General features: G+C 39.2%; 1 protein-coding gene across 4 annotated transcripts in view; it reads right to left on the bottom strand.

Moving 5' to 3' along the window:
* The window catches only part of DLG5 (discs large MAGUK scaffold protein 5), a 158,945-nt gene that overhangs the window by 86,633 nt on the left and 55,536 nt on the right, over positions 1–16,776 (bottom strand). For 2 of the 4 annotated variants that reach the window (XM_074232925.1, XM_074232923.1), the window contains exon 2: positions 8,325–8,393. The exons of the other annotated variants lie outside the window; for them this stretch is intronic. In XM_074232925.1, the coding sequence (XP_074089026.1) occupies positions 8,325–8,393 (69 nt within the window). The remainder of the gene's footprint in view (positions 1–8,324; positions 8,394–16,776) is intronic. 4 annotated transcript variants of the gene reach the window in all.

The following is a 16,776-nucleotide window of genomic DNA, read 5'->3' on the forward strand; positions in this document are numbered from 1 at the left end:
CCCAGGGCGCTGGGGGTCTCAGCTCACAGCAGCGGGGGAGTCTCCTGAGCTGCACCCCAAGGAGCACCGGGCACAAAGTGGGGGAACAGCGGGGGACCTCTGCCAGAGCAAGCACGTGGAGCCCAGCCCTCAGAGCACACAGCAAGCAGCATGGTCTTTCCCCAGCCCTGATCCAGGAAACAGAAGCAGGCCCAGCCGGTAAGCAGGAGCCCCCAGGGCATGAGCCCATTGAGCTGAGGGAGGGGAGTGAAGAGAGACTGCCTAGCTCTGTCCTCTGCCCCTGAAACAGGACTCTGGGGCTCTGACCACATTCAGATCCTAACCACAGTCTAGGCCCCCCCATAGAACAGCAGCCCCCAGCCACATCAGCCCCGTGGCAGAGGGGGGTGCTTATAGTCATTCACAGACCAGGAGGGAGGACAGAGTCATACACACTGAGACCCTTGTGGGAGTGTCCCAAAAGCTCAAGAAACACCCCAAACCAGGCCCAGGCTGGGAAAATGAGCAAGCAGAGAAACAAAAAGAAGACTATTGAGAAATATTTTGCAAATGAGCCCAAGAAGGACCAAAATACTCAGTCTGAAGATAAGGAAGCACAAGTTCCTGCATCTAAAAACTCCAAGAAAAACAGAAACTGGGCTCAGGCTATGATAGAGCTCAAAAAAGACTTTGAAAATCAAATGAGGGAGTTGGAAGACAAACTGGGAAAAGAAAGGAGAGAGATGCAGGAAAAACATGAAAATGAAGTCAGCAGCTTAATCAAGGAAATCCAAAAATATGCTGAAGAAAATAGCATGCTAAAAACCAGCTTAGGTCAAATGGATAGAACAGTTCAAAAAAGTTATTGAGGAGAAGAATGCTTTAAAAAGCAAATTTGGCCAGATGGAAAATGAGATAAGAAAACTCTCTGAGGAGAACAAATCCTTCAGACAAAGAATAGAATTCAGGGAGACTGATGAATTTAACAGAAATCAGGAATCAATACTTCAAAACCAAAAAAATGAAAAATTAGAAGAAAATGTGAAATATCTCATTGAAAAAACAAATGATATGGAAAACAGACTTAGGAAAGATAATTTAAAAATTATTGGAATACCTGAAAGGCATGATCAGGAAAAGAGCCTTGACATCATTTTCAAAGAATTACTACAGGAAAATTGCCCTGATATTCTAGAAGCAGAGGGCAAAATAGAAATGGAGAGAATCCACCGATCCCCCAGAGAAAGAGATACCAAAAAACCAACCCCTAGGAATATTATAGCCAAGTTCCAGAACTTCCAAGTCAAAGAGAAAATATTACAAGTAACCAGAAGGACACAGTTCAAATATCGTGGAGCTGCAGTCAGGATCACACAGGACTTAGCAGCAGCTACATTGGAAGCTGGTAGGGCTTGGAATACAATATACCGGAAGGCAAGAGAGCTTAGAATGCAGCCAAGAATGAACTACCCAGCAAGGCTGAATGTCCTCTTCCAGGGAAAAAGATGGACTTTCAATGAACCAGGGGAATTTCAAATGTTCCTTTTGGAATGGCCAGAGCTGAACAGAAGGTTTGATCTTCAGATACAGGACTCAGGTGAAGCATGGAGTTTGGAGGAGAGGGGGGAAATATGAGGGACTTAATGAAGATGAACTGCATGTATTCCTGCATAGAAAAATGACACTGATAATACTCATATGAACCTTCTCAGTTAATAGAGCAGGTAGAGAGAGCTATAGTTGAAGCACAGGAGAAAGCTGAATTCGAAGATAAAATATGGTGTAAAAATGGAGTCAATAGAAAAAAAAGGGAAATGGAATGGGAGAAAGAAAAAGGAGAGGGGGGAAGAGTCCAAGATTTTTCACATAAGATTTTTTTTATTACAACGAGCTATTGCAATGATATGGAAGGGGGGAGGCAAGGGGGAATGAGGGAAACTTTGCTCTCATCAGAGATGACTAGGAGAGGAAACAGCAAATATACTCAATGGGGTATAGACATCTGGAGTAAGAAGGAGGGGGGAGCAGGGGGAAGGGGTGGGGATGTGAATAAAGGAAGAGAGGATGGACCATGGGGGGAGAGTGGCCAGATATAACACATTTTCTTTCTTACTTCTTGCAAGGGGCTGGGAATGGAAGGCCTGCCTAGGACCACAGGGCCAGGTGGATTCTGGGCCAAAGGGGTGGTATGGGGGCTCAGGGCTTCTTGGCCCCAGGACCAGGAATCTGTCTGCTGTGCCACTCAGAGACCATACAGCAGAGTCATAGTGAAAGGAGAGAGAAAATATCGAGTACATGGTAGTGGAGAAATAAGAAAGGAGGGAGTTTCGATCAGGCAATGGCAAGGATGGAAAAATATGGAAATAACTTTTGTGATGGACTTATCATAAAGAATGAGATCCACCCATGACAGAGTTGTTGGTGTTGGAACAAAGACTCAAGCACATTTTTTGTTATGATTATTTGGGGGAGGGTGCAGGGCAAGTAGGGCTGGATGGCCTGCCTGGGGCCACACAGCAGGGTGATCTTTGGGTGTCTGGGGCCGGATTTGGACCCAGGTGCTCCTGGCTCAAGGGCCAATGCTCTGTCTGCCAACCAGCCACCCCTACTATTATTACTATTTTATTTTATTTTAGGTCTTTTTTTCTTTCTTTTTTTTGTTTTTTGCAGGGCAGTGGGGAATGGGTGGCTTGCATGTCACACGGCTGGGTGATTGTTGGGTTTACAAGGCTGGATGTGGACTCGGGTGCTCGTGGCTCCAGGGCTGTTGCTTCGTCCATTGTGCCACCTGGCCATACCTACAATTATTATTATTATTTTTTTATTTTAATTTTTTTCTCTCCCCTTTACTTTTTTCCCCCAAACAAGTCTATCTATATTCATGGGGGAGGAGGGGTATTTTGTTTACTTGTAAACAAGAATATTTTATTAATGTAAAAAAACATTTGTACAAAATGAGAATAAAAAATAAATTAAAAGTTAAAAAAAAGAAGTGGATGGCATGACTGATCTGACATGGCCTTTTCCTACTTGGGTAGCCTTCAACAAGTTCCATAACTTCTCCAGGGTGCCATTTTTTCATGAGTAAAACATAAGGATTAGACTACAAAACTTCTAAACTCCTTTCCCCCAATAAATCTTTCAGATCTATTTATATCTCACTGTCCCAGTGTCAACAGATGCTGACAGTATGTATCAGAGGTAGGACTTTAACCCAGGTCTTTCTCGCCCCAAGGCCACCAGATTCCTTTATTCTCATAACAACACAATGTCTAAGTATTAAGGATTTGCACAGTTCCTGTTCCCATATAGCCATGTCACCCCGGATGGGTTGCTTCACCCTCATCTGTCAAATAAGCTGGAGAAGGAAATGGCAAAAATGCCAATATCTTTGCCAAGAAAGTTCCAAATGGGGTCATGAAGGGTCAGACACAAAAGTACTTTCCCTATTGACTATGACTGAGATATTCATAAAGAGGGATAAAAACGTCACAAATAAGTATGACACAATTCAAAATCCATTCAAATGTTTCCTAAGTACCTAATACCTGTAAGGTAATATACTGACAGAAGGTGATACTGGCAAAGGAAGAATCCAGATAATATCCTAAAAACAAGTATGAAGAGACAGAGGCTTCAGGGAAAAGATACCAAATCTGATCAAGAAAGGAAAAGGGGGTTTCAACAAGTCACAGTGCCAGTAGATAAAGTCAGGGAAAGCCTCTAAGGATATACAGAGACAAAACAGGAGATGACAAGATCAGAAACCATTACCAAGACAGTTAAGAGGGAAATGAAAGGAATGAAGGAATACAGACTCAAAGGCACAGCAGTCAGGGAGCCTAATGATGAAAAGTGACTAACATGCTTCTTTACCTTTTATCTTGAAGGCAATAGCACACTAGGGAAGGACTGAGACAATCAGTGACACAATTAAAATTCTATTAGGAAAATTATTTGAAAATGTATGTGAAAGACTGAAGGCAGGAAAATATTGCAATATTATTCTAGGTGAGGAGAAGGAAACTTCAGTTTATTTGCCTAACCAAAGTCGCATTAGGTCCAAGAATTCACCCAATATATCCTTTCTCCTAATCCACCTACAGCCTGATATTCTCCATAAAAGACAATCCAATCAGAAATAATCTATAAATTTTAGTTACTGAGTCATCTCTTTCTCAAACCTCAATTAAAAGAATATCCTTTAGTTGAGACATAAAGAGCCTGCTAGAAAAAAATATTGTGAAAAACTTTTATTTCTAAAAAACTTGAGAAAACTTATATGAACTGATACAGAATGAAATAAGTGGGATCAGGAGAAAAATTTACAAATTAACAACATAACTGTCAAAAAATAAACAGCTTTCAAAGACTTAAGAAATCTGATCAACACCATAACTTTGTTACATTACTTATTATTCATCCTCTTCTAAGGACAAAACAGGCTTTTCTGGACAGTCAATGCAAGGCAATAATATGTTCAACATTTATTACAGAGGTTCTGCTTTTCTCTTCTTCCTCCCCTCCCTTGCAGTCCCTTACTTCATTATGAGATAGAAGAGAGAAAATATTTTCATTAATTGAATAAAATAAAATTTTAAAAAGGCATAAGGAGTCAAATCCTACCCTGGCTGACCCAAGTCTGCTCTACATTCAGCCAAACTGAACTACAAGCTGTTCTCTAAATTCTTTATGACCTGTCCTACATTTACACAAGCTGTCCCCCACACCTGGAAGGTATTCCATTCCCTCTTCATCTCTATCTCAGAATTCTTTTTTTTTAATTTTTGCAAGGCGGTTAAGTGGTTTGCCCAAGGCTACACAGCTAAGTAATTATTAAGTGTCAGAGGCCAGATTTGAACTCAGGTACTCCTGACTTCAGGGCCGGTGCTCTGTCCACTGTGCCACCTAGCTGCCCCAGAATTCTTTTCTTCTCTTAAGTTTCATCTTAGGAAGTTTCTTCCTCTTCCAAGAAGCCTTTCCACATCCCCCAAATCACAAGTGATCTGTCCTTCTCAATTTCTTTTGTGCTATTATATATTTGCACCCTTGTCATATCCCAACCAGTAGAACAAAAGCTTCTTGAAGGCAGGGACTATTTCATTTGTCTTTCATCCCTAAGACTAGTACAGTCATTTAACACAGAGAAAGCACATCAAAAGATGTTTTTCTGCTTATTCTTTATTATTTAGAGCAGGGCTGTCCAAAAATATGACCCCAGACGCTGATGGGTTTCGTAAATGAAGCTGAGCTACCACAGAGCTCTCACTAAAATAGTAAATCAAAATATATTGTCTATTATTTCAATAACAACTTTTAAAAGTATTATTGGACAGCTGTGATTTAAAGAATAGCTCTCTGGAAAGGGAAGGAAATACAGGGAAATGTAAGCAGTGAAAATAAGACATGAGAAAAAAATTGTAATTCATTTTTTTTTTAAAACAAGAAAGGGGCGGCTAGGTGGCGCAGTGGATAAAGCACCAGCCCTGGAGTCAAGAGCACCTGGGTTCAAATCTGGTCTCAGACATTTAATAATTACCTAGCTGTAGCCTTGGGCAAGCCACTTAACCCCATTTGCCTTGCAAAAAAAACCTAAAAAAAAGTATTCAATTGAATTTAGTGTCAAGGTACAGATGGTCAACAGAAACTATTAAAGAATATAGTTTAGCTGGTTGATTTGTAAGAAAGGAAAGTGAGCATGCGTATCATACACAAATTACATATATATATATATATATATATTTATATTGTTGCTGTTTGAAACAGTGTTGGAATGCCCTATTGGTGGGGTGCATTAAATAACCCAGGCCTTCTCCAGAGACATAAAAACAGCTACATATAAAATTTCATTAAGAAAACAATTTTATAAAGGAAAACAAAAAACAGTTAAAACCAGAAGTTTAATCAGGGGTGTGTGTGTGTGTGTGTGTGTGTGTGTGTGTGTGTGTCTGTCTGTCTGTCTGTCTGTCTGTCTGTCTCCATATACTCACCCTCTTTCCAAGTCTCTCACTATCAGAATCTGGTCACACAGCAGAGAAAGCTCACTCTGTTCCTCAAATCAAAAGTGAACTCTGCTCCCATCTTTCCATGAAAAGGAGCTTAAAGGATGAGCTTGGCTTGAAAAAGTCACTGACAATATGAAGTGGAAGGAGTCCTAAAAAGTCCCTCCCACACACACTCCAAAAACCCGTCACAAGCTGAGAAGGGACATATTAAAACTATTGCTTATTTTCTTTTTGGCTTAAACATCATCCTCTGCCCTTTAAAAATTTAAATATTCTTGGATAGGGGAAAATATTAAATACCTAGCTCTTTGGTGAGAATGAATTCACTTTTCCCCGCCCCTCCAAGGAGGGTCCAGGGTTACATTAGGAGTCCTGGTCCTGCTGGGAAGCAGTGAACAGGAATAAAGAGCCATCACTGAATCTTTACAGAATCCCTCTTTGTTCAAGATTCAGCTGAGCACCACCTTCTCCAAGACGCTTTTCCTGATCCCCATCCCCAACAACCACCAGGACCCTCCCCCAACAGTTACCTTCCAATTAGCTATCTTGTGTTTATTTGAATTTATTCTCTTTGAGTTTATTTGGTACATATTTATTCTGATTCTGTATATACTTTTCTCCCTCCCACATACTTCCGCCTACTCCAGAAAAAACAAAAGAGAATTCAAGTCCAGGTTTCTCAAACACAAATTCATAATTCTTTCTATCAGACCATATCACACTGTCTGTGTTCAAAGGCTAGCCCTGACCTCCATGATTTTGAACAAATCATTTGTGTGCCAAAAAAGTCAACCAAATGACCTCTGGGGTCCACTCCAACTAAGAATCTATGACCTTATATTCACTGTCCCATTCATAATTTTGCCACTGACTGGTCCTCTTCCTTTGTCCTCTCTCTTTCTACACAATTCCCATACAAATAAACCCAAAGAGAACAGTGTGTATAGACAGAAGTGCAAGGTTCTGTACAGGAAAATTTATCCCCAGGGCTTCAAAGCAGCACTATAGACACTGCCCATTATTATTCTTACCATATATCACATAAAGTAGAAAGATGGTTGACCTCATCACCTCCTAAAGCAACTTGAAATTAGTACCCCAAAACACAAGCCTTGAAACCTGAAATTTCACAGCCTAGGTTGGTCAATTCAATTATCAGTTTCAAGAAAAGGGGTCCCGAGCAATGAGGAGTCACTAAAATAACTCATATTTCAAGCCACAAGTGAGGTGATTGAACCCTTTTTCAATTCTAAATTTCTCATTTTATTACTGCTGGATTTTGGGGGTAAAGGCTTTGCAACTAAGCTCATTTATTATATTTTGCTAGAAATCTTAAGTCTAAAGTGAAAAAGATTCAGAGGAGAGATGCTGGATGTCTTCAAGAATATTTATTTTTTAAGCCTGGGTCTCTATTTCCCCCCACTCACGGGCTCCATCCCACTCTGATGGAGATGGAATCTTTGACCAACTCCATTTCCAGACTAGCCCCTCCCTGGTGGCTCCCTGCTCTTGGGAAACTCACCATATTAAAGCCAAATTTAGTATGCATACTTTTAAAGCTAAATTAATCAGCACTCCAAAGTCCAAGAGATCCTTCGGCCTCAGTTTTCCCCCAGTAGCAAGGAGTTTAGGCATACACCATCATATTCAATTTTTCAACATCTTACAAAGGTGTCCTTTAAAAAGAGGAGGATTAGTCTTATTCTGCTTGACTCCAGAGAGAAGAACAATGAGCAATGAGGAGTTGCAAAGAAGCAAATTTCAACTTGATGTTAATAAATAAATCTATCCATAAATGGGATGGGTCACTTCTGGAGATCCTGAATTTCCTTTCTGCTGGATATGCTCAAAATAAGAATGATGACTACTGCCTGGTTATGTTATAAGAGGCTTTGCTTTTCAGATATGGGTTAGACTAGACTAACACTTAAGAAACGTGCATTCTGAAATTCTGTGCTTCTATAAAAAGGACTTTGGCTTGTGCAGACAGGTTTACAAAGAAGAATGACAGGCTCTACAAGGCACTGGCATGGAAAAACATCCATTGTCCCCAACAGTCACCTTTCATTTTAATATCACAGCCAGGTTTTCTTCTCCTCCTCTAAGATGACACCCTAGTTGCCTATTATGAGAAAAAACTCCTTGGAATGAGAATGCACTGGGAGAATCTGAACCATCCAAGTCAATTTTGAACTACACCCTGGGTAGTGACAACAGCCCCTGTAGCTCCACATACCCACTGGGCATATTTACTGACAGCCAGGCTGGCAGAGAGTCAGACTTTTGGACTCTGGCTTCTCTGGCACTTCCTGAACGGCTCATTGGCAGAGTGGTACTCACCCACACTACTGAGGGAACTGCTGCTTTCTGAGTCCGAGGGCATGATGGACAAGACACTGTAAGTGGATCCTGGGAATGAAAGGGGAGACAAATTATTAGAACCCTAATTTGTCCCTCCTCTTGATGACTTTTTGCCTCCCTCATCAGTTGACCAAAGTATGACCAATCAGATCAGACAGTCACTGCTTCCATCTGCTTGCCACCTCCTTCATCTTTCTCTCAATCTGGCTTCCATTCCCACCACTCCACTGAACTTGCTCTCTCTCTCCAAGGTTACCAATCAAATCTCTTAATCATTGTCAGCAAACCTAGAGTCCTTTTCTCAGTCTCCCTCTTCCTTGACCTGTCAATATTTAATAATCACTTCTTCTGGAGACACTATCCCTCTTCTGCCCTACCAGATAAATAATTCACTTTATTATTCCTACTCCTCTATCCAGTCCGATCTACCTAAATTCTACTTCCATTTTCCATCACTTTGTTGTGTAAGGCTCTATCCTAGCTCCTCTATTCTCCTCACACTTTCACCTTTGATAATCTCATCCAGTCCCAAAGCTTCTATGGCCAACTCTAAGATATCCATCTTCTTACTTTTACTAGAGTACCAATATGTAGTTCTCTCTATGAGATATCTCTGCTGGATACAAGACAGTAGCTCATACTGGAGGACATTCAATGGAAGACAATGGAAGTCAAGAGACCCAAGTTCCATGACCAGTTCTGTCAGCAATTGGGTTATATACAAGCTCAAACAGATCAAGTCACCTCTTAGAACAGAGGTTCTTAATCTTTTTTTTTTTAATACTATAGACTCCTTTGGGCTGTGTCTGGTGAAACCTATAGACTCTTCAAGAATAATGTATTTAGATGCATATAACAAATTACACAGGATTTCAAAGAAAACCAGACATATAAAAAATCAAAATGTTAATAAAATAAGTTCACAAACCTCAGGATAAGAACATCTTTCTTTGTGCTTGTTTCCTCAACTGTATAAAGGGAATTAGGAACTGTGGTGGATGGACTGCCTCATAAAATACTGGGATGCAACTTTTAGCAGTTAAGACAGCACAGTGGACAGAGCACAAGGTCTAGAAACAGAAGAACCTTAGTTCAACTCTTAGACATTTCCTAACTATATGACTCTGGGCAAGTTACTTCACCACTGACTACCTCAGTTTTCTGATCTACAAAATGGAGAAAATAATAGCCTGCTCTTACAAGATTGCTGTAGGAATCAGATGATATTTATAAAGCACTAAGCACAGTGTCCAGCAGTTTAAAACACTTGATTTCAGGGTGGCTAGGTGGCACAGTGGATAGAAGCACTGGCCCTAAAAAGAAAAAAAAAATCTTCATTTCATCCTAAAATGAGAGGACTATCCCAGAAGTTCTCAAACACTATAAATGCATGATCAAAATGACACCACCACCTCCCAAAAAACCAAATCACCTTCCTTGGAAAGTCCAAGAACCACATCTCCCCCTCCCCTCCCTTCAAGAAATCAAAATTAATACATAAAAATTGAGGGGTTTTAATTCACTCCTCTGCCCTTTCCCACTATAGACATAATTTCCACAAAAACAAATCTGTATGAAAAGCCCCTTACCATTATGAAATGTTTTTTCTTCATTGTAACACTGTTCTTGACATTCTAGGTTCAGAACATGCAAGTTCAAATATTCTAATATCACTGATCTCTAAATCTGTTCTCATGATGATGATGATGTTTGTACTTCATTCTCAAAGAAGACCAAAACACCAGGGAGGTGGTGTCATGATATGCACCTGAATTAGATTTGAGTGGAGGGGACGCTGGGCTAAGTCACTGGCCTCACTTTCTCCTCCGGAGCTATCTGGGTCCAGTGGCCAGATGTGGATTAGGACCACTGGAGATGGTCCTAGATGCGAGGCAATTATGGTTAAGTGACTTGTCCAAAGTCACTAGCTAGTAAGAGTTTGAAACTGAACTGAACTCAGGTTCTCCTGACTTCGGGGCCAGTGTTCTACCCAATATGCCATTTAGCTGCCCCAAATCTGTTCTCTTTTAAAGTAAGGAGCTAAAGCATTCTGGTGATAACAGGAAAACATTCTCCAATAGCTTAGTAACTCTGATCACATTCATATTTTCAAAGCATGTGACTTCCATTACTTTTCTGAGTCTAATATAAGTCTGAAGGGGTATTATCAGCATTTTACAGATGACAAAATTAAGGCTCTGAGACTCTGTGTAATGGTCATCCAAGGTCTGATAGTTGAGACAGCCAAGATATGACAGAAGTAGTATTTGAACCCAGGTTTTTTTGACTGTAAAAATGTCAGGCTAATAACTTTGGCTGAAGAGGAGGGAGTTCATTTGCTGGTTTGTTTTTCCAAAGTTTCCTAACTCAGAAAGATGGAAATAAGCACCACACAGAAGCATCTTCTCTTGTGAACACAATTTTGCTTGCACAAATTGGAATGGATAATAGGAACCTGGCTGTGAACTTCACTTTTCAAATGCCTTGCTACTTTTCTCATTATTCACATGCACAAAGCACCCATTCGTTCAGTAAACCACCTCTTTCAACCTCTCCAAAGTACTTCTTCCCCCTCTCCATAGCCTAGTATTCATTAAACTTGGTAAGTACCTCTCTTTCACCTCTCACCTCCTCCCTCCTCCCCCCCTTCACTTTAGAGATGGCTGATTCAATTTGCAACCAATCTGCTTTCCCCCCTTCTCAGACCTAAGGGTTCATCTGACTCCTCAGGGCCAAGGGGCACAGTGACGATTCCTTGTCCTTCGGATTTCTGTGAGGCAGTCAAAGCCAGATTTCTGGCAGTGATTCCATTGACTGAAGGGAGGGGGTAGAGAGAGAGAGAATGATGAATAATGGAAAGGCCTCAGCTTTTTGCGATGTTCCTAATGCTTTAGATGTCAAGAAAACAACAATCCAGGGAGACCATGTATGTATTCTGTCATACTATCTTTATGGCTAATCTTTCCTTAAAAGCCCTATAGTCAAGTCTGTCGGGAAAGAGAGAGTCATTCCTTCTCAAAAGTCACGTGCTATCCCAAAAAAAGTCCATGGCTGAGAGGGAGGGGGGGAAAGGAAAAAGGGAGAGGGGGGGGAAGTATAAATGATTGATTTTTCTCAGGTGTTTTCCAATCCACTTTCAGGACCAATAGGTCTTAAATATGTTAGACATGAACAGTTAACAAAGAATATAAGCTCCTAATGTAGAGAGGACAAGCACACTAATTCACTGGTGGTGGAATGAGATCTAATTGTTCTGCACCAAAAATTCAACCAACTGAACCTAACCTTCCCCCAGCAATAGTACAACTAGACAAATACCCCCAAAGAAGTCAAAGACAGGGGAATATCCCACCTGTACAAAACTACAGCTGATCTTTTTTGCTAAAGCAAAGGACTAGAAGCCAAATAGATAGCCATCAACAAGATGCATACATCCTAATGTTCAACAGAATTAAAAGATTATTAATTTCAAGCTAGAAAGGACTTTAGAGTACCCTCTTTTCAAGAGACATTGTTTAGGAACTTCCTAAAACTTGAAGGCACTGAAAAAGTAGCAACAATAATGGGCTGTTTTTATATAGCTTTGTAAGGTAAATGACTTAACTGCACATCTTTCACATGATCCTCCCAACCATCCCAGGAAGTATTACTCTCCTTATTTTCCAGACAAAGAAATGAAGAAATTAACTGATGTCCCTGGGGGTCCCCTAACTAGTATTATGGAGGGGTTTTGAACCCAGCCCATCCTTTAGTCCCAACTCCAAGTGCTCTTTCCATCAGAGCACACTAACTCAATTTCCCTTTATCATCTCAGACTTCTCCACTAGACCTGCCTCAGACATGTCTGCCAAAAGTTTACAGTGCTGGGGCAGCTAGGTAGTATAGGAGGATCTGAGTTGAAATCTGACCTTATTAACACTTTTTAGCTGCATGACCCTGAACAAATCACTTAACCCTGGTTTCCTCACCAGACAAAAATAAATAACCTAATAAACAGATAAATGAATAGCTAAATAAACATAGATAGAAATAGATAGAAAAATGAATGAATGAATACAGTCGAATAAGGAAAAGTCAAACTAACCTACTTAAAAGTGAGAGAAGACAAATAAATATGAAATTCTCTAGCTTGAACTAACCAAAGAATTCAAAAAACAATGTGATAGAATGCTTAGAATCCCAGAACATCAGAGCACAAAGAAACTTCAAATTTTAGCCCTTACTTCGCAAATGAAGAAATGGAAACCTAAAAAAGCCAAGTCAACAAGCATTCATTTTGGAAAATTGAATGATTTACTCAAAGTTATGTAGAGATAAATGTTCAGTGACTGAGTGATTAATTACTTCTGCGTCCTTCAACTTCTGGTCCAATGTGTGTGGTCTATGAGCCCTGCAAAATAGTATAGTAGAGTCCGGAGTTGATGGATCTGAGTTCTAAGCCCACCTACACCACTAATGGAGATGTGTGCCCCTGGATAAGTAAACTTAAAACTCTCTTGGACTTAGCCCCTTCATGCAAAATAAGGGAACTATACTACATCAAAGGTCGATATCCTGAGATCTCCAAAGCTTAGTTTTTTAAAAATACTTTGATAATTATATTTCAATATGATAGATTTCCTTTGTAATCTTGTGCATCTAATTTTATGGATTTAAGAACATGATGCCAAGAAAGGGATCATAGTTTTCAAAAGACACTGTCAAAGGGGACCACAATGAACCCACACAGAGTTCCTGGACTACAGGATTCGAAAGATCAGTTCGAAGCCCTAAATCCATTCTTCCTTTCCCTGGGCTGCTAATGTTCACCCTATATATACATATTTTTTATTGTTATTTTTATTTTTTTAGGTTTTTGCAAAGCAAATGGGGTTAAGTAGCTTGCCCAAAGTCACATAGTCAGGTAATTATTAAGAGTCTGAGGGCAGATTTGAACTCAGGTACTCCTGACTCCAGGGCTGGTGCTCTATCCACTGTCCCACCTAGCCACCCCTATATTTATTTATTTTGTATGAATTTATGTCCCTATTTTCTCCCCCAATAAAATATAAACTCCATCAAAAATGTCTGTATAACTTGGCAACTATACAGCTCCTGGAACATTATAAATGTTTAATAAAGGATTGTTGATTTATTTAGCCTCTGTTCCTGTTACCTATGTCAAGGAAATAAAATACAAGATTTTACCTTTTTAAAAAGATAAAAAAAATTTTGCAGTTCCTATTAGCCATGATAGAAGTTCCTATTACTGGCAACCATGAACTGAGAAAATTTATGACCAAAAAAACCTACTATGACTCCAATTATACTTTTAAATTAATTTGCATCTATTAGGAAGGTAGTATGATTTTGATGCTGCTATTCAGTTAATTCAGTCAACTCTCCATGACCCCATTTGGGATTTTCTTAGCAAAGATATTAGAGTGGTTTGTCATCTCCTTCTCCACTTCATTTTACAGATGAGGAAACTAAGCACAGCAATTAAGTGATTGAGGTCAGATTTGAACTCAGGAAGATGAGTCTTCCTGACTTTAGACCTGGCACTCTATCCACTGAGCCATCTAGTCGCCCCTATCATTTTTGTTTTTTACCATATTAGAAATTAAAACTGGTAATTTTTTTAAAAAATGTTTATTTGTTAACTCATTTTAAAATAATAATAAACTCATTTCATGTTAACAAAACACATTTTTAAAGAAAACCAAATTCTCTAAAACAGAAAAAATCTGGTGAAAAGAAAGTTTTTATATTTTTTGCAAATTTTTTTTATGTCTGGCTAATACAAAACAGTTTAATTCTCATATCTGCTTCTACATTCAGTCTTTTGGGATATGTTGTTTTGGTTGAAATAGATGAAAATCTGAGCTCATTCAAAGATGTAGTTGGAAAAATGAGGGGAATCTTAAAAGGCAAATAGTATTTTCACTTTTTTTATTAAAAGTTTTGACCTAAGGAAGTCACCCAGGAGTCCAAGAACCACACACTGGAGAAGCTAGTGTAATGACTAGGGATGAGTGTCCCTCAAAAGACCTGCCAGTGTTCAAATTTTACTTTAAGATTTTTATTATTATTGCAGAGAAGTTGCCAACTTGAATTGATACAATTTTCTCACCTGGGAGTTTCTCATATCAATAAAATCAGAGATCCTGTTTTATCCCTTTTATTAATCACAACAGAATCTATACACATCAAAGGATTAAATGAGGATGATTTGAGCAACTGGAGTAATGTCAGATTTAAATGACCCCAGATCATAAAATATGCTGTTCCTACTTTGGGAAATCAAATCTTCACATCCCAAATTTAGCCTAGAAACATTTTTTAACCATTTTGATAAGCTATATTTCAATATAGCTTGTTTCATTTAACTCTTGATGTTTTGTATTTATGCGATTAAAAACATTACTCTAAGGAGTGACTTCACCAAAAAGTTCCATAATGTATAATAAAAGGTCAAGAATTCCCTGTCTAGATGAAAACTTCAGCTACTGGGCCCAACCCAGCTGGGTTCTATAATATCATCATTGCGATTCTTCAGTACCTTTTTTGATCTCTCCAAAAAAAGAGGCTTTAGATACCTCCTCCCTTCTCCCCATTCCCATTTATTTATATGTATGATTACACTGATAAGAGAACCAAAAGCCCAGAAGAACTATTACTTTACCATACCTAAAATACTGTCAAATCTGGCAGAGGAAAGATGGGAATCAAGGGGGAAAGGACTTTCTAGAGCTAAGGCTAAGCTCTGCCAATGACTCACCCTTGGATCTTCCACAACACTATATTTCCCTGGGGCTCAGTTTCCTCACCTATAAATTGAGAGGATAAGATTAGGCAGTTTCTATAATTCACCCCCAGTCCCTTCGATGACTAGCAGAGGCTTTGAGAAGACAACTACTGAAATAATAAATGAGTTCTGGTCAAAGCCCCACCCAATACAACTATACTGCAGTTACTTAACATCCAGTCTACATTTCCATATTCCTTTAAAAACAAAAGTCACCTGGGGCTGTATAAAACTAGAACCAAATGAAAAATCATTGAGGATTAAATTCTGAGATGATAGCTCTGAGGAAAGGAGGTTCACAGCAATATTTGAAACACGGATATAAACCAGATTTGTCTTAGCTTCAATTCAGAACCTTTCATTTCCTGAAAAGCTATATGAAAATCAAAGTATGGCAAATCAAATTCTATATGAATAAACTAGGACTGGGGAAGCTAGAAACCTTTTATAGTGACTTCCACAAATTTATGCTTTTCTTAATATGAGGTTTTCTTAAAATGACAGCATACCTTAAACTAAATTCACAGAAATTCACAGAACATAATAAACTGTTAATAAATGTTTATTGATTGAAACATCCCATAACAGTCAAAGTCATAGAAAGAGAAAAGAAAAACAAATTTCTTGTAATAGATATGCATAGTCAAACAAAATAAATCCCCTCACAGGTTATATTTTAAAAAATCAATGTCTCTTTCTGAACCTTAGCATTGTCCTCTGTCAGAAGGCTCTAAAATTATCCATTTCCTCTTTTCTTAGAGCACAGAAATATTCTATCACCTTCATGTACCACATTCCTCATGTGATGGGCATCTCTTTAGCTTCAGGTTTTCGCCACCACAAAAAGAGAGCAGCTGTGAATATATTTGATCTTTTCTTTCTCTCTGTCCCTCAGAACAGAGCTAGTCAAGATACTGTAGAAGTTTGTGGAAGAATCTACCATGCTTTTAGTCCCTTTGAAATCCTATTTGAAGTTTTTTAAAAGGTCCAAACTAACAATATTTACTAAATAGCTAAATCAAGGGCAACACCCATTTTAGTAGGAGCAGATTGGTACCTAAGGGTCACACTCAGCTTCTTACTCTCCCTCACCAATCAGTTGCTAAGGCTTGAGCCTTCTCCACACCTCACATATGTCCCCTCCACTTTACTTCTATACCCTGTTTAGTTGAACCTCTCTCCTGGACAACTATCTCCTAATCGGCTGATTAATTAATCTCCCTGTCTTCTACCTACAAAATTCATCTCCTCTCATCCTCTGTCAAGCTGCCTAAATGATCTTCCTGAAACACACAACTCTGATCATGCCATTCCCCTACTCAATAAATACCAGTGACTTTCTATTACCTCTAGGAGAAAAATACAAATTTCCCTGTCAAACATTTGGAATTCTTAGATACCTACAAAGCTCCACAAGTATCCAAGAGTCAATTTGCATGTATAAAGAGCTTAGGGTAAGCTGGGAGACAAAGAAAAGGAAAGATAAAGTTAGGCAATCCCCTTCTCCAAGAGGCTGCTTCTGGTGGCTTTCAATAGAATGTCCTTGAATTTATCTTGACTATACAGGTTTAACTTTATTTCCATTACAAGGCAGGTCTTCCTCCTCAGAACAGTACTGGTACACCATAAGCACTTAATACTTGT

The sequence above is a fragment of the Macrotis lagotis genome, chromosome 4 (genome assembly GCF_037893015.1).
Source record: "Macrotis lagotis isolate mMagLag1 chromosome 4, bilby.v1.9.chrom.fasta, whole genome shotgun sequence".
Classification (NCBI taxonomy): domain Eukaryota; kingdom Metazoa; phylum Chordata; class Mammalia; order Peramelemorphia; family Peramelidae; genus Macrotis; species Macrotis lagotis.